The sequence below is a fragment of the Oncorhynchus keta genome, chromosome 10, assembly GCF_023373465.1.
Source record: "Oncorhynchus keta strain PuntledgeMale-10-30-2019 chromosome 10, Oket_V2, whole genome shotgun sequence".
Taxonomy (NCBI): Eukaryota; Metazoa; Chordata; class Actinopteri; order Salmoniformes; family Salmonidae; genus Oncorhynchus; species Oncorhynchus keta.
Window position 1 is genome coordinate 38,395,686 of NC_068430.1, and position 18,309 is coordinate 38,413,994.

Consider the following 18,309-nt stretch of genomic DNA (forward strand, 5'->3'; position numbering starts at 1 on the left):
CGCCAACCTAGCCATAGCTCTTCAAGTGCATGCAGACGCAATCGTTACATTCTGTCAGCCTTCAAGGAAAGCAATATCACTCACATTCAGATGCTATAGGCTACATGTAAGCGACTATAGAAAGGATCTGTATTGTGCCTAAAAGAAACAGTATATAGCCAGTATGTTCAAATGAACACGGAATAGTGTACTTGGCATCCCTGCAGCATGGAAGAGAGCATTTAATGGTCATACACGGCCGACGGTCCCAGGAAGAGGATACCATTTTTATGGCAGGCTATTTGTTTATTAGTTCTACTGCTCTCCGGGTGCAGTTTCTGTGCCGACATTCAATCTAATCTTTTGCTGAATTTGACAAGAGATATACAGAAATCTTTAAAAGCTAACACTATGACTAACATTACACTCAATTAAATTCTAGTGTGCACACCTCACCTTTCTTTTCTTGAAGTTCAACAGCTTTGGAATGGCATGCATGGAGCCTATGATATATTTAACACAGTAAACACAATGATGTAGTCTTCTTGTAAATGTCTGTTTCGGATATGCCACATGTTGTGTTAGTGGTCTAAATGTAAGGAATTAAAATGGCACAATTGTATGTAAACTTCGCTCCTTTTAACAAAAGCATGGTAGCCAAAGAGGTGAAGAAAAGTCTGTTTACTGCAGCTATTCGGCCTTTTATGGTGGTTGCTTACAGGATTTTGGTGGTCAAATTCAAGTGCTGTGTCTGGAAAACTGTCTGGTTTCTTTGTACTTGATTGCAGGCGTCTTGTGCCTCGACCTTTATTCTGTTGAAATTTGGGCTTTTGAACAAACTGTCCCCCCAAAAAACAGCCACCACATTTAGAAAGTGATGCAGACCTCAACTATTTGAGTTAAGTCTAGGGGAGTAGGACCAAGTTCTTGGTCAATTCTCCGATTACAATTAATATAATTTCAAAACACGAAATGATTTGAATTCCAATGGAATGGACCGAGGTCGTGAACATGTTCCTGCATGAATCTCAAACTATTTATTAGTCCAGTTTTGTACACTTGGCCCTTTTCCTTTCGGAAAATTCAATGAAACCATGTGGTTTTGGTAGCACTGGCATGTCTTATGTCTTGGTATTATGGAATGGTCATCGCGGATTCTCGTTGATGACAAAATGCAGGGAAGAAAATATATGTGAAACCGGGCTAATGTCTAAACATAATCATGCAGGGGCAAGCATGTGGGCACACACACGCGCGCACACATGTTATAAAATCGAAAGCTGAGTTTTTTCTCTCTGTATTCCGAGTTTCCACGTCGCCAAACACTGGGCTGTGTTTGCAGCCATATATGTAAAAAAAAAAAAGTATATTAGTTTATTTCTTTAAGTGATCTTGGTGCTGGGGATAGAGCAATGAACTGCGTTAAAATAGGGTTCCTTAACGAGATCTTTATACCAGTTATTACAACACGTTTACTTGCAATTCATAACTTATAATACTTTCACGAGGAACTAAACTATCGGACTGTATGATAATGAATATTTTAACTATCTTCGATGTCCTGAAATCTCAGGTTATATTTAAATTGGGCCTTCATGCATTTTCATTCACTAAAGAAGACTGGAATAAATTGTACTTCTTATTATAACGTATTTGTAATAATTCAAGAGTTTATAGAATATGTTCAATATGCACGTCAAGGGTTTTTAGGATAATGGATTAAAAGGCTTTTCATTGCTAGGAAAATACATTGGGGAAATGGTTGAAAATCTCAAACACTGCAATCTCATTATGGTCAAAATTTAGTGAAGGTTTGCAAAATAACTTTTATAGGCTACTAGTAGTAGTAGTAGTAGTAGCCTAGTAACTATCAAGATATAGGCTATAGTAGCCTACATTTGCATGGCCCAATACTACTACTACTACTACTAATAATAATAATAATAATAATAACAATAACAATAATTTGAATTATTATTAATTATTATTATCATTAAAAAAACCTTAGCATACCTGTCAGGGTTATATGCTATATTGCATTGCGCATGTGCTATAAGGTATTCATTCATATTTTAATTGCATGGTTATAGGCTACGTAGCTAAGATACCTGATATAGATTTTTATAATGCTCATGCGGTGTTGGAAAACCAATCGTTTGAACCTCCTATATCTTACCAAAGTGAACCACTCCTACGCATGTAAGTGTTTCAAATTGATATATGACAATATCTACTTTCGATCACGTGTCTTGGGGTGACTTAGATGGATAGCGCGTCATCTCGCCTTCCCAAATGTTCTCCTTCTGCAGTTCAATCCAAAAAATCTATCTATAGTGCACGAGAACGGGAAGAACGATGTTTAACTCGGTTAATCTGGGAAACTTCTGCTCACAGACGCGAAAAGACAGGACTTCTGAGTTCGGCGACAGAGCAAGCTGTGGGTCCAACCTTTACCTCCCCAGCTGCACCTATTATGTCCCCGAATTTTCTGCCGTCTCTTCCTTCCTGCCACAGGCCCCTTCTCGGCAAATCACCTACCCTTACTCCACCAACCTCTCCCAAGTGCAACCGGTTCGAGACGTTTCTTACAGTTTGGAGCCTTCAAGTAAGTGGCACCATAGAGGAAACTATGCGTCCTGCTACTCAGGGGAGGAACTGGTACACAGGGACTGCCTTCCGCCATCGTCCACCATGACAGAAATGCTGATGAAAAACGAAAGTGTCTACAGCCATCACCATCACCACCACCACCACCCAAGCTCCAACCACCCTTCCACGGGCTTTTACTCGGGTGTGGGGAAAAACAACGTTCTTCCGCAGGGCTTTGACCGCTTTTTCGAAAGCACACACAGCGGGGCGGATAACAGCTCGCAAGAGAACTGTTCTCAGAAGGGCGACTCCAGTAAACTGGATTCAGCGTCTCAGCCGCCTGCCGCCCTCCACAGCGCCGCCGACCCGGAGAAAGACCCAGAAGATGAAGAGGAAAACACTAATTCGGGTTCTTGTGCCTCTTCATCGGTCACGAAAGACGACAGCGCCAGCAAAACCAGCCACTCGAGTAGGTACCGAAGCTGTAAATGGGAAAAAGGTTAAGGGACTAGCCCTGTGTTTTGTCGGTCAGATTTTATGTGGAGTTTTATAAGCATTCAAAGGATTTTATTATAACCTACAAAGCTCTTTCTTCCAGCAAGAATAATTTTTACGATGGGAAAGCGCTTTCAAAAAACGATACGTTACACACAGGCAGCAGCTATCCCAGAGTCTGTGAAATTTTAAGAGCGCGCTATTGTGACAAATGCTAACTTTGATCATGAACTTGCGCTGGGCTTTTTAAGGCATGTTTCGCCAGGCTGTCGAGGGTAAAAAGCAATTGGGCAGAACACTGCTTTTGGGCGTCCTGTGATGTTTCCCTTCTCAGCAGCCTCCTATAAAAGTTTAAAAAAATATATTGTGTTGCTTCTGTCGACGTGTTGCTTTACGCTATAACAGCAGATGTTAACTGTTTTATCGAGATTTTATGTAAATGTTTATGTAAAATTGTTCAGAAAATATCGGTTGTGATAATAATAACGTTTGGGTTTCTTTGGGATCCATGCTCTTCTCAAAAAGGCTATCCTAGTATTTCCGTTTGGAGACTATGCAGTGATTTAAATATTTCAAGCGTTGAGATATTCTGTAAATCACCAACAAACTCGTCCTGCTTCGTTATAGTCCATGTGATAAACCAATGAGCATCGGTAAATTGGTCAAAATAGATGTAATTATCTCAAATGTATTCATAGACTATGAAACGGTGGTTCCCACTTCGCAGGCCAGGGCGCCCGCATAGTGTCATGTGGAAGAATTTGTCTCTAGCCTTTAATAATATCCCACCCATTGGTTATCATATCTAGCTATCCAGTGTTAATTTGCCATAGATGATCGCAATATGAAAGTAAATATGTTCCTTGATAGGCATATATTGCCATTTTGGCAGTGTATTGAGAGAGGGAAATAATGTGGTAGTGAGGGTGTAAAAGTGCAATGTCTTGTGAATAGCGTTAGAAAACTAGGTTTTATAGAGGAGAAGGCTGATTATACTTTTGTATCATAAGTTCTCCATGTCACAAGGGGATGGCACTGGGGGATGTATTTAAGGATACAGAGAAATAAAATGTATGCGCAAACTTAAGGGTACATGTTTAGCAAACTTACGTTTTATAAAACTTAACAAACCTACGTTTTGAATCTCCACAAGATTCAACGAGTCTCTAAATGCTTATGCTCTAAATGCTTAAAGTGTACATGTTGGATACATTTGACCTTACATTCTTCTGCGTATTTGTTTTATATTGCTCTAAGGTACACCACGCACCAGGAAGAAGAGGTGTCCTTACACGAAGTTCCAGATTCGAGAACTGGAAAGAGAGTTCTTCTTTAATGTTTATATCAACAAGGAGAAACGGCTGCAGCTCTCCAGAATGCTAAACCTCACTGACCGTCAAGTCAAAATCTGGTTCCAGAACCGCCGAATGAAAGAAAAGAAATTAAGCCGAGATCGCCTGCAGTATTTTTCTGGCAACCCCTTATTGTGAACTCTAAACTGATAGCTTTGGTGAGAAATAATCATTAATATTATCACCTCTAAAACTGAATTGCCTTTGGAGGACCAAGCCAGAGTCGACTTCAGTTAAAAACAAGTGTTAGGTCATGGAAACGCTGGGACTGAAAAGAAAGATAAGCAATTATTCATATTTTTTTTGTTTCCTTGTTTTGTTGAACCAATAAGAAGAACCAGCAAAAAGCAAGACCTCAGAGAACTGTATCTCTGACAATAGCAGAGAAATTAAGGTAACATTTTCATTTTTGTGTACAACATTTTTGCCAATTAAAGATTTTTTATTCACACGTTTGCCACATTAAGCCAAATATGTGAAACATTATAATCGCAAGTACGACAGTTCTCAGTATTTTTTATTTTGTTTGATTATATAGCCTATTTCGATTCACTTGTGAAATGCTGTCTTTCCAGTGACATTGCTCTCTTGTACCTCTGCATATCAACATTATCCTTTCTTTGTGAAATGATTTCGCTACAAACTGAACCGACTTGAGGACAGCCGCACAGATTCTTCATAGGTACCTTGCAGATAAAGACACATTTTTGCCGCAACCAAGAACTTGGACACGAATCATTGGTCCCAAATGAATAATGTCCTTTAAGAGACTATACAATATGACTGACTGTATATATGAATTTCATTTGTTTATCAAATTTTATCCCTTAAACTAATTACTATCTTTGAAAGATTTCAAAAAAGTAACTTAAAAGCTCTATGGCTTACAAGCTCTTTGATTCTATAGTGAGCTTTTTGTTAATTGCTTGCCGTTTTTGCTTGCGGATTTTTAGTTTATGCAGTATGAAGAGATGACGTCGCAAATATGCATCGAGTGAAATAATGTAACAAAAATAAACGAATAGTGATTCTTAAATCAAGCCATTCTTTGAGAGTGTTTATGTTATTATTTCCCCTGGGTCTGTATTTCAAAGATCATCCACCAAGAACATGCGTTATAGTCTATTTGTGTATTCATACAGAATGCTTGTGCTTTAGTTATCAGTGGGGCTATAGTCCTCAACGCGTATAGAAGAGCAATGTAATGTTACCTGCCACGTGACTTCTTAAGTAGGCCCTTACTAGCACAGTATACTAGGCTATTTAAACTGGTCACAACGGCCTATAAAAAGTTGTGAAACCCTATGCATGTCCCCGACAAGTCGTTGAAATTTCTCTTGTGAAGAGTAATGGGAATTATGTATAGGCTCTATCGCAGAACTAGGTATCTAGGCTAATTGATACAAATCAAGACTCCATGTCTACCCACAAATCAATAGGCTAAGGGTAAGATGTCAGATTAGAATATTGGGAATGCTTGTAAAATAGTTAAAAATTAGTCGGACTTCGTGCGCAATTTGTCAGGAGTATGAGGGCGCTATATTTGTCTTCATTGTCCTCTTGTTTTCACGAAAAAGTCTGCAAGTAATTAGGGGTGCTATAATGTTGAATTGGTTTTCATCCATGTATGACCTATGTAGGCTAAATGAAAACACATTTGCGTGTGCGTGCATCTTTGCCCGTGTTACTGATGTTGGTGAGTGAATGTGTCAATAAGAGAGTGAGAGAGAGAGGTTGATATGTGCACTAAAATAAATATCCAATGGTCATTTTGAAAACTAGACCAGTCCAGTCTAGACACTGTCATAAAGACCAGGGGCACTAAATAGTTAGTTTTCTCTTAATTGCACCGTCTGCCCAGTGGAGTGAGATACCTTCCGTCGTAAATGGGGAATTCGAATAGAAGGCCTTTTACTCTAAAACATACAAAAATCTCATGTTGATATCATCACTCGTGCAAAATATTCACGTCATCCTTATCAATTTCTTCTCGTGATAACAAAACGAACCCAAGGATATCTCTTGAGAGGCTTTCTGTCGAGAAAAAAACCCTCAAGTTTATTGACCATGTGGTGGTGTATAGGCCCTCCTCATCGATGTCCTGCGGCTGTGGCATGTGTTTTACTCTGTAGCTGTGCATATATTGAATGTAATTCATACCGATGCCCACCAATTTACAGATATGGAGTCCTTGGGACGTTTAGGTGTATTTTGATGTCTTGCAAGAAAGAAAGAGATATTGTCTTTGAACTTCCGGGAAGTCAAGGCCATTACCTTTAACCCGACGCAATAAAGTTGAATCAGAGAGTGGCTTTGCTCCCGGAAATGCGGGTACCAACAGCCAGCCAATGAGGTTTGCGAAGGAGAGAAGGTCGGGGGGAAAGGGGGATGGGGTTTAGAAGGGGATGTTTAGAGAACCCAGCACTGACCTCTTGAAAACTGATGCATATAACGTGTTTTTTAACATCTGTGATTGTTGTATAATTCAATTTCAATTCAATTTTTTTCATTCTATTGTTTAATATCTGTTTCATTTTAGGCGTGTGTGCACCCAAAATAAGCAAAACAGTTCGTGTGTATTGGATGCACTACGGCGAAGAGCATATGTGTAACCGGGTCATAAAACTATATCATTAATTTTCTGTAATTGAAATGGAAAAGCAATTGGAAATTAGCAAAACTGTCTCATGCCCAGAATAACCTTAACGTTTGGCATTTACTTATTTTCATGTGCCTTCTCAAAAGTCTCATACATGCAGGATTAAATAATAGTTATATACCGGCCTACATATTTATAATACGCTTTTTAATTGTATATTTTTACTAGCAAAAACAAAATAGATAATGACCGAAAATGTATCGATTTGTCTTAGCTCAACTAACATCGAACCCTCCGCCCCAAACTAATTTCACAGTCTACCGAAAGATAAACGAAATCTGGCCGAGGGATGTGCGTTTTGGATCAATGTTGGAGATCAAGACTCTCACACTGCTGCTTTCACACCCTGCCGAAGGATCTTGGACCTGGACTGCCGAGTTTCACAAATCCGGGCCCCTCTCACGGCATCAGATTGCTTGCTCTTCTTTGACTCCCGCCTGTTCCCCATTTTCTCTTGTGTGCATGTGCCTATGAGACCAGTGCATTGAGATGGATAGAGCACTCATCATGGATATAACTCCTTTTAATATGGGCATTGCCATTGAGGGCTTCCACCATTTAAAAGTTGTCCAGTTGGTGGGGTTTCCTGTGAATTGGGAGAAATCAGCCAATGCATAAGAATAAAATGTATATTACTTTAAAATGGAGATGGTCTCAACGGCGTTGCCCATGCTGTCACTGACGCCATAATGGCACAGATACAAGATGAGTCATCTATCTATCTCTATGAACCAGTGGGATTTGGAGTGTGATGCGATAAACTGTTCTGTCTGGTGGTTTCCAACGTCACTCAAAGGTGGCAGGTCTCGGCTTACAATATTAACGTAATCAAGACACCCCTCTCAATATTGATCTGGGAGGAGTCTTGGCTGTGGTACAATCAAATAAATGTTAATCCAGGGCTCCACAAAATCCTGTCCTGCGCTTTGATTTGGTGTTATGTCAATGTTGTTATGTTCACGAGGCTACGCTTCCGCACTTGATAGACAATTGTGGAACAAGGCCCAAATGGCTCTATAGCCGTCCTCTAAGGAGAAGAGAACCACAGGGAGGAGAAAGATGAATTCTTCGAATATAGCCTACATTGCTTAGAACCTATGTGTAGAGGTTTGAACAGGAGCAATAGTGATATGAGCTTGCTCTCTTGAAGACTTTCTTTGTTTTGCTACGGTTAATGTACTTTTCTGAAATATTTAGCATATAAGCTAGCTAGTATAAACTAGCTACGTATATGGTATGAAGGCATGCGAGAGGACGAGAGGATGGAATAATGACACTCTTTTAGAAATCAAGGTCAGGTTTTGAAAAATTGTCTTTGTGTGTAAAGGTCCATATGTAGTCTATGGTGTGCGTGAAGGCTTGAATGGAATAATGTGTACGTGTGCATATGTGTGTGCTTGCACATTATATCAGAAAAAATTACATTGCTTAACCCCACAAGGTGATGACAAGCTTTTTTACGATATTCACATTTGAATATAATGCTTACTTCTCTTGTATATCACACCTGGACGATGTATAATAGGGTTTAATACAGAGAACATGCACCAAGCGTAAATGTAACATTAGTGTGTTGGTAGAGCGGGCTTCCAGCGCAAAATAGCTCAACGTTACTTCAAATTGAATATTATTTTTCGGTCATTTTGATGGCTTGGCATGGAGGGGGACTCCATTTTATTGTGTGTCTTGTGGCGACAGGAGGATTTGCTGTGTGAGTAATAATGTTACCCCATCAAGGCTTTAGGTTTTATTGAATATTTTTACCTCTTCTCACATGTTCGAAAAAAGTAATTCACATTCCCGGTAAGAAAAGCCACGTGAGGCATGAAATACCAATAAGCAAAACACATATATAATTAGCCCATATAGTAATCATATTAAGCTAAAAGTACGAATGTGAATGTGTATATTAAGAACATGGATACAATTAATAATAGTCAGTTTAATGTCGGCAATGGGTATTGAACCACTTGAAAGATTGTTTTGAACCGTTAAGATTAATATTTTCATTCTATATTTCAATTCAGTCGGATATTTTGACGTGCTCGTGTTTATTCCAACTCGTAAACCCCTCTTATGCATTACCCCGGGTCGGTTTAGCGCACACCGTCAAGTTGGCTATCTGTGTGCATGGCTGTGTGCATATTTGAGTGTACATATTTGATGGTCTTTCACCTCGGTGGATTGGCATTCATAAGTTGTTCAGGAATGGCACAGGATTTGAACACGCGTGTCTGTCTAATACAACTATATATGTTTAAGGTTGTGGGGTTTAGGACAGTGGGGCGGACCTAAAATAAAATCAATAAACAAATGTTGATTCCATGGGTTCATCTGACTCACCTTCTTTTAGCCATAGTTTGTCAGAGATGTGTGGAATTCCATTGCAATTCCAATCAAATATTATATAGAAATATATATATAGAAATATTTTTATTTATTACCCGAAAACCCTTTAAAGAAAACTGTGATAAATACAATAAAAAGTAGAGACTGCACCATCAACTCTACGTATCTTATATTTAAAAAAAAAACATGGCTTCATATTATATTATCGGCCTATGATATGCAGATTATGAAACTTTATGATCCAATACGTTTTGTGAAAAAAAATAAAGATAGTGGCACATTCTATCCTCCAAATAATCTAATGGGTATAAAACACCAACGTTTCGGCACGATAACCAATCACAGTGTCTTGGATCAGTTCTATCAAAACACATCCTGTTATAGGCCTACTGAACATATATTGTTGATATTCAAAGAAGGGTGGAAGTTAATAATCGAATTAATTAGCAACAACACAGTTTGCATGGAGAGTATCCACCATATTTATTGGTGGTGCTTAGAGTTCCAGAATTGTCATTTTTGCATGCCAAGTCAATGACTAAGACAGGTCGACCAGGTGCTACGGATAATTGGACACGCAGACAGTCACATATTACAATTCCTATTGCTCCTCACGATCAGTCACCCTATTTAAAATGGTATTGATATTATGTAGGCCTATGATCCAAAAATGGGCTACATGTGTCTTTTTTGTTGTGTTCTTATTAAGAAGCAACATCTGCGTGCAAGACAGTTAGGCTATGGCATATATTGAACTTACATAGCCTACCACCACACCGAATAAAGCGCGATCTCTTAACAATCATTTTTTAAGTTTGAAAATAAAAGCTCTGGGCGCTATAGTTGTTTTGTTTGTTTCATAGAAACATAACGTGGCGATATCATCAATATTAAAACGGATAGCCTTTTTGCTTTGACTGGAAATCAACCCAACCTCCCTAAAAGACTGAATTCTTATTTCAGATACGGACAATTGCTCGATGTTTCGCACAAATATTGTAAGCTATTGATATAAATGCGAGTTTTTCGCTGAAGTTCAGGATGCGCACACAAATAGTCTAGCCCTACAGTTATAGGATTCGCCCAACAACCTATATTCACTTTCTCTCTCCCCTGAAAACGTAAAAACGAGATCAATGGTTTAAATCGTTAGCCTACACCATAACGTGTTGAACGAAATATGTCCTTGCAAAAAGATATGCCTTTAAAAAATAAAAGTATTAACGGTGACAGAGAGAGCAGGTAAAGCTGATCTCTTGCTGTGGACAGGCCGGGTCATTGTCAGTGACCTCTTGTCGGCGCCATTGAAGGCAAAACTAGACTACAGTTCCACCGTCACATAACCGATAAGATCAGAACCAACTAACAAAAACAGACGCAGCACAACAAACCTGTTTTGTATTTACTCGTATGTCTAGATGGTATAGCTTGTTCATTTGGTCGATTGCGTTTACTTTTAATTGCAAGGCTCTCTGACAGATTATGACAGCGAAACGTTAACTGAGTAATTATATCAAAACATATATACATCCTTTATCTGGTAAAAGAGGATGCCTGTGAGTAGGAATGTATGTTCTGTTGCATTTGGTCTACAGGAATATAAATGAATGAAATAACATATAAAGAAATCGGGTGCACTGGAGAATAGTTCAATAAACGTTAAATAAAATACAAATAGTTCCCCGTATATAATGCATGTCAATTGCAGAATGTATCCAAAGTGATTTAGAAAACGAAATAAAGTGGGTGCATACTCTACATTTTGTTTGTGTAAGTGATCCCTGCAGGAATTGAACCCACGACCATTAGGGTTTCTAGCGACACGCTCTTACCGTACACGAACTAAGTAACACAACACAATTAACACTAATACGTGATGATGATTGAATCCACTTTGCAATGATAAAGAATCAACTAAGACAACTCAGCACTTTATTGGCACTAGCCTATATTAATAGCTTTGGAATAGTTCCCAAGTATTTTCTGTAATTGCTCATACTGTGGGGCAAACAGAGGATTCACTAGGAAATTGCCTCTCACACAATTAAAAAATAAAACATCGAATAAAATGTAGCAGGTTATTGCGGGTGTAGCGACATGCTTGTGTTCTTAGCTCCGACAGTGCAATAATATACAACAATACACAATAATCTAAAAAGTAAAGGATGGAATTAAGAAATATAGAAATATTAGGACAAGCAAGGTCGGAGTTATAGCCAATATCTAGGCCGAGAAGCCCAAAAACAACATATGGCAGTAAGGTTTACAATAATTGGAAATAGATTAACCATGATACAATGGGTTTAATTGAAAAGTAATTCAATAAAATCATTATGCACCTATTTGCAACACTATTGTGTAGTCTAATAAATGTTGTTCAATTAGCTATATTAATCAATGATCAGCACAATAAAATGGCCAAAGACAATTCAAACCATAGACAAATCAATAGCGAAAATCGTTTTAATGATAGACAGGCAAACAGAAAGGGCAGACTATTGCTTACGTTTTAATTGCTTGTCATACCAACGACTGTTTAAATGCATTTATATTATTGAAAGGTTTGCACAAAAATAGGCGTTTCGATAAAAAAAACTAATAGTAGTGCATTGTAATGCAAATTCACGAAATTGTGCCTCTAAAACACATTTAAAAAGCATAGAAGTGAACTAATTCATTTTGGGTTATTATAATCTCTCTCTGTCCTCAATTCACTCCTTTTTTTTACTTAGGCCTATGCCACTCTTTTTTTTAACTCTATGAAAATCTGCTACAGCCTATAACTAAAAGCTATAACTAAAGCTACTGCGTTCGTCCCAATTTGAAGGAACTATAGGCTAAATGATATTTAAACAAGCAAACAATTTTCGTTATCACCTTTAGAAAACATCAAATCATTCAACTATTTGGCAGATGAATTTTCAAGAATCATTGCCGAAATGTTTGTTTTTGCTTTTGTTTCCTCTAAATAAAATATATATATATAATTTTGTGGAGAAGTTGTACACAAAAAGCAGACCACACGCATCATGATGGAATCTCGCCTACATGTTATCCAATTTACATAACCAACATATAGTTGCTACTTTCGGTTTATTATCTTATTTTTTTGCTAGCTCGGTCGCTCACATTTGTTTTCTAGAACACATAATTAAAAGAACACTATTTTAATTATAGTGACTTTGTGTTCTAGAACTTGTGTCTGTACCCTATCTGTCCTACTAGATGGCGCCCTTACTCCGTCCTCGAGCTGAGAATTCGACAACTTGACCCCAGTGTCGTCATGGTAATCTGGTGCGTCAAGGCCACTTTCAAACCCCCATTGGTCTGAAATTCACGTGGCATGCCTCGTACAATCATAATTGTGTTGCTGATATTTTTTTATGCTCCATGCCCCCAACTCAAATATGTCAGCTTCCTACCCCTCTATAATCCTTTAGGGGGGCACTGAAGAGTGGTATCAAAATAAGAAAGATAACAATAAAATGGAATGTCCAAATAGAATCCCAGCTTCTATCTTCCATGTGGAACAGTTGGTAGGAGGATCCTCTGTGTCCAGAGATGAGGGCTATTTCGGCAGTTCCGGAATGTATGCTCAAAGAGTTGCGACCGAGTATGACTGTTCGACAGCGAGAAATTATGGAATCGCTTCTTCGCCTCTCTCCAAAGCGGGAGCACAATCTCCGACAAACACGGCTCTCAGCGTCTACCATCAACATCATTACCTTTCGCAACTAAATGCTTTTGGGCCTGAATATAAAAATTCATCCCAGGTAGCACAGCCTGTTATCCGATCCCTGTTTCCATGTTCTTTCCCATCGGACAGTGTGAAGGAGGACTCAATGTTCTGCCTATATAGCGGAGATCCAAACGGACGCACGGATACAGTTATTGGAACTTGTTCCAACACCCGGATGGCTGAGAGACGCCATCCCAGTCAAACGCACGAACATTCTTGTCCGGAATCCTCGACAGCTAATCAACGGTACCTAAGGAAAGAGAAGGCGCATGGCTTCGGATCAGAAAGTATCTTCTCTGTGTCCGGAATTGAGACAGATAATCCGGAACTATTTAACGACACCTGCGAAACCAATCAGGAGGCGCATCGGGCAGTGGCAGACAGTAAACTCGAGGAGAATCACAGTCCCACGAAACAACTGCCTGAGAAAGAGAACGTCCTTAAAACGGACGGTAGCACAGACAACTCAGACAGTGAGGTTAAAGGTAACAGACACAAACACACAAGCACGCACACAGGGTTTATAACACGTAAACAAGCATATTGAGAGAGCGAGCACACACACACATGGGTTATAAAACATCAACAAGCATGTTATCAGTGCGATCACACACAGACACACACAGTTTATAAGACATAAGCAAGCTTATCATCACACTCAGAGGAAGCACACAGTTGGACAAGCCACTATCATATGAGAAAAGGAACTGTTTTTTGTGTTTTTTTTAATGTTATTTCGATGTTTAAACTTTTGATTTGAGATAGAAATAAAGTCAACTAATCCTTCAAACGATTATGCAACGCTAAGTCTTGGCATAGGCTTATATGCTATTTTTCATCATTGGTACAGTTTGTAGTAGGCTACAATTTTCAGCACTTGCAAACTTGATTCGATTGGTAGGCAATGTTTTTTTTTTACACTCTTGGGAAAAAAAGGTTCAGAATATAACCAAAAAGGTTATTCATGGACCCTTTTGTAGGGTTCTTTGATCAGAATCCCATGGGTTCTTCTTCCAAAATTGTTTCCATATGGAACCCTTGGGTTCTATATCGGGTTCTATATCGAACCTATTTCCATATATGAAGCAAGCATTAAAACCCCTTTCGGTTCTATCTAGAACCTTTTTTTTCTAAGAGTGTAAGCACATAGGCTACACTTTCCTCCCAACACTATCTTTATAATTAGGATCTCCTAGTTCCTAATCTCTTTCCTAAACATTTTATTTGTAAATACAGCAACACAATAACAGTTAACGCGCATGCCTGCCGTTAGACTACATTTCGCTGTTTATTTTAATAGACTTCAAGGGTGAACACCAAAGGCGAGGCTGCGTGTACTCTTGACATTGTTTATTTAAGCAACTTTATTTCATACACTCAGCTGCCAGTCCATTACCAATCTGCTACGACCGACATTATCTGTTTGGCATTGAACTAATTGCAAGTTTGCATTGGTAAACCTCTGCAATGTTACTTGATAGTTTGCGTTTTTTGTTTTGATAAATTAAACTGCACAGTCGCAAATATATTTTGCAGTTGAGATGACGCTCATTCATTCTTATTGGTCGCTACATCTCTCTTGGATATTTTGCGTTAGTGCGTAAATTGTTCCCATCCAAATGAATACGCACGCACTAATTACAGCAATGAAGACTTCAAAACAAAACACGATTCACTTTATGCGCGTCTAACGTAGCCTGGTTTATATCTAATTGGATTTATAACCGGAGGGGCCGCTTTCCCAGAAACAGATTATTCCTGGACAAAAAACATTGTGTTCAATGGATATTCACCACTGAAAGTGCACCAGAAACCGTCCCGGGAAGACATAGCCCTAGAGACAAACTGACAAAAAAACACATCACAAGGCATTTGCGTAGGAAAGTTTCTTGGAAGGTGAAGGGCAACGAAATGGCTGCTACATGATCGCTGCTGTTATCTATTGTTGTACGTTTTATAACAACAAGTATTATGTACTACGTTGTATTGTATGTATTATGTTGCTTCCTCAAGTTCATTACATTTAATTTTGTACTTTATGTGAACTTTAGGGTAATGGTGAATCGATTAGTATTATTAGGCGTGCTATTATTATTATTTATTCTACTTAGGCCTGTTATTGAGGATATGTTGCCACACCGCGTGCATCCGAAATTCACGCCAATGCTTACACAATGGTACTTTGTCTCTATGTACGTGTTGTTGAAAACAACTTGTGATTTAGGTCGAAATGGAATAAGTTGCTTCAGTCCCTAATTTCTCTCTACATTAAATCTGAAAAATAACGTCAGATTCGTTACAATATGAATAACTTTCTATTACAATATGACACTTTAATCCCAAATGTTTAAATAATAATTGATCAGTGATTCACTGAAAAATGAAGCGATGACTAGGCTACATAAAAACACTGGTCTGGAATAGTCTGAATGTGTAGGTTATTGTGTGAATAGTTGTATTGTGTGAATAGTTGTATTTTTCGTGCCGGTTGAGCCATGTAATCAAGACGGAAGTCAATAACATTTAGATTTGAAACCCCTCCGGACTCCTTTTTGTCGGTAGACTAGACAAGTCGGTCATATCCATCCCACTTACCAAGAGCTGTATTGTGGCATTCACTAATATAGGCTACATTGTATTTCTCTCTTTTAGGCTATTTATGAAGGGATTGAAGAACATAATGTAATTCTTATCGCCAAAAGGACCCAAATTGCCCAGATGAATTATCCATTGATTTCCTTTATTTGCCTGATTAGATCTAGACGAAAGTTGTTCTATAGGCCCTGTCTTTGTACTTAATTACTTCAATTAAACTTGAGTGAGCGTAGACTACTGAAGATTCGCAAATAATGCAACATTATTTGTAGGTCTACCTCTAAGAAGCGGTCATGTATTATCTCACTAAAAGATAGAGTAGCCAAATTATATCGTCCGTTCATAAAGACATCGAAGTCAACGACAAGTTGTATAACAATTGGAGTAGAAATTAGAACGTTTTCCTTGTATCTCAGATTAGTGGGCCTACTCCTTTCAGCTACAAATGGAAGTTGCAAATATAATGGTCGAATAGACAGTTTTATAGTTTTGTTGTTAAGACGTGGCCTTTGTAAACTGATTAAGTCGGTGCATTATTGTTTTCTATCACAAATAAGCCTATGGTTAGGCTATACACTGAGAATTACGTTAATTTAACTAATTCCTTTTTACAGGGGACAGATTGGAGAATGTCTTTGGAAACTGGCTCACAGCGAAAAGTAGACGGAAAAAGCGTTGTCCTTACACCAAACATCAAATACTGGAACTGGAGAAGGAGTTCTTGTTCAACATGTATCTGACGCGAGAGCGCCGCTTGGAGATCAGCAAGAGTATTGACTTATCTGACAGACAGGTCAAAATATGGTTCCAAAACCGACGTATGAAGCTCAAGAAATTCAACAGGGAGAGTCGAGTGAGAGAGCTAACCTCTGCTTATGACTATACTTAAACCTTACATCTTATTTGGAGAGAAATACTTTTACGCGTAAGATGCACATACAGGCTAGGCATGCACACATACAGGAGAAAACATCTAGAGCAGGATAGGAATTGTAAAGCCTTTCAAACACCTTCACGTTTTTTTCGAGCCCATGCATGGTTTTATGAAAAATGTAAGTTTCGTGATTTGACAGTGAAATGCTATGATGCTCTAAAGATGCACATTGTTTAAAAGGCTGGATATTAAAGTGGCACTCCAGACTCCTTTTCACCTCATTTAACACCTGATGTAGTTAACAAAAGGCACATCTCAATAGGTGGTTCAGGTATGTCATGAAATACATAGTAAAATTGGTGGTGTGTGTGTCGGTGTGTGGGGGGCTTTCCTCTTTTCTTCTCTATTGCTCCTCTATTGTTCCTCAAGCAGGGGGATGACGATGACATCACGAATTTCCATCAGACCAACTCCTTCAATGCCCTACTTCTTTTTTTCTTTCTTCTTCTTTTCTTCTTTTTGCTCAAAAGTTGTTGTTTTTTTAACCTGGGGTGTACTTTACTGTATTTATACTTGGGATATCGCTTTTCAACAGTAAATGTTACAAAAATCACGAAAGGAAGTCTTTAATTGTTTGTGAAATGTGTCTTAATAAAGTGACAGTCCTGTGACTGAAATGGTTTCCATGCACTTTTAATGAAAACGTGTCATTACTTGGTCTCTTCCTTTTCATCATTTCTGTTCTTATTATTGTTTTGTGTTTGATTATTTGGTCATTCCTGTGAACTTGTGCATTACAGCATCAAAGTGCATTAACTTCTAAAGCATTATCCCAAGAATTATGTTGCTGGACATTTGTAAAGATATCAAATAAATGGGTTTGGTTATCCTTCCCCTTCGTGTCCTTGGTGGCTTGCTTTGAGAAAGAGAGGGGCGAGAAAGGAGTGGAAAGACCGAACATATAGCGGTGATTTAAATATTAGCCAGGTGACCAATAAGTCAAGGTCATAAAATAGTAATGTCAGGATGGTCGGAGTACAGCGCCAGAGGTGGGTTTAATGATCTGCAAATATAATGTGCGCCGCGGCAGTAAAGATGCGTTTAAAGGTGAGGAGGAGGAACTCTATACCCACAGAGCCGCACTACGATGGGGCTGGTTTGCACGGGCACACGCCACTGCTTTCACCGGATGAGGGGAATGCGACATTCTCCAACGGGTGATGGAGGATAAAGAGACCGGGTGATTAAGGGAATGTATATAATGGCACAAAGTCCGCAACGAGACATGGCTGCAGGAGCATGGAAACGGATCCCCGCATGCAGTCAGGTTTGAAGGTAGGAATATAGCCGCTGGCATTTCTCTTCTTTGCTTTGGACTCGATCACGTCTGGCTCTGCTCATTTGGCACATTTGCAACTGGCAGCACATAACATTTCTTTACACCGATGGTATTTCGTGTTTTTCTGTTGTTGTATTTTATTTTACATCCTAAAGACATTCGAAATCCGTCCTGCGATGTTTGCAAGTGGATTTTGGATTATGATGTGTGCTGTGATAATTTTGTTGAATGTACCTCTACCTCTACCTTGCATGGACAACGATGTTTTTTCATATAACGAACAGACGACTGTGCCCCTGCATGTGTTCATGGAGTATGCTATCTATTTCACGATTATGC

At 38.8% G+C, this 18,309-nt stretch overlaps 2 protein-coding genes across 2 annotated transcripts; both read left to right on the forward strand.

The window, feature by feature from the left end:
* The first annotated feature begins 2,330 nt into the window (after positions 1-2,330).
* On the forward strand, positions 2,331-5,377 carry LOC118389501 (homeobox protein Hox-C11a-like). Its single transcript, XM_035779405.2, has 2 exons — positions 2,331-3,037; positions 4,321-5,377. Exons 1-2 carry the CDS (start codon positions 2,335-2,337, stop codon positions 4,551-4,553), a joined length of 936 nt encoding a protein of 311 aa, XP_035635298.1. The 5' UTR covers positions 2,331-2,334; the 3' UTR covers positions 4,554-5,377.
* Positions 5,378-11,978: 6,601 nt separating this feature from the next.
* Positions 11,979-17,004, forward strand: LOC118389502 (homeobox protein Hox-C10-like). The gene is made up of 2 exons (XM_035779406.2): positions 11,979-13,647; positions 16,372-17,004. The coding sequence occupies exons 1-2, from the start codon at positions 12,909-12,911 to the stop codon at positions 16,644-16,646; spliced, it is 1,014 nt and encodes a 337-aa protein (XP_035635299.1). The 5' UTR covers positions 11,979-12,908; the 3' UTR covers positions 16,647-17,004.
* Positions 17,005-18,309: the final 1,305 nt, after the last annotated feature.

What these genes read in the sequence shown, in the direction of transcription:
- LOC118389501 (XM_035779405.2), top strand. Translation starts at nt 2,335, where the DNA reads ATGTTTAACTCGGTTAATCTGGGAAACTTCTGCTCACAGACGCGAAAA. An exon ending in CAGCAAAACCAGCCACTCGA is followed by an intron (nt 3,038 to 4,320) that starts GTAGGTACCGAA and finishes TATTGCTCTAAG; the next exon opens with GTACACCACGCACCAGGAAG.
- LOC118389502 (XM_035779406.2), top strand. Translation starts at nt 12,909, where the DNA reads ATGGAATGTCCAAATAGAATCCCAGCTTCTATCTTCCATGTGGAACAG. An exon ending in CTCAGACAGTGAGGTTAAAG is followed by an intron (nt 13,648 to 16,371) that starts GTAACAGACACA and finishes TCCTTTTTACAG; the next exon opens with GGGACAGATTGGAGAATGTC.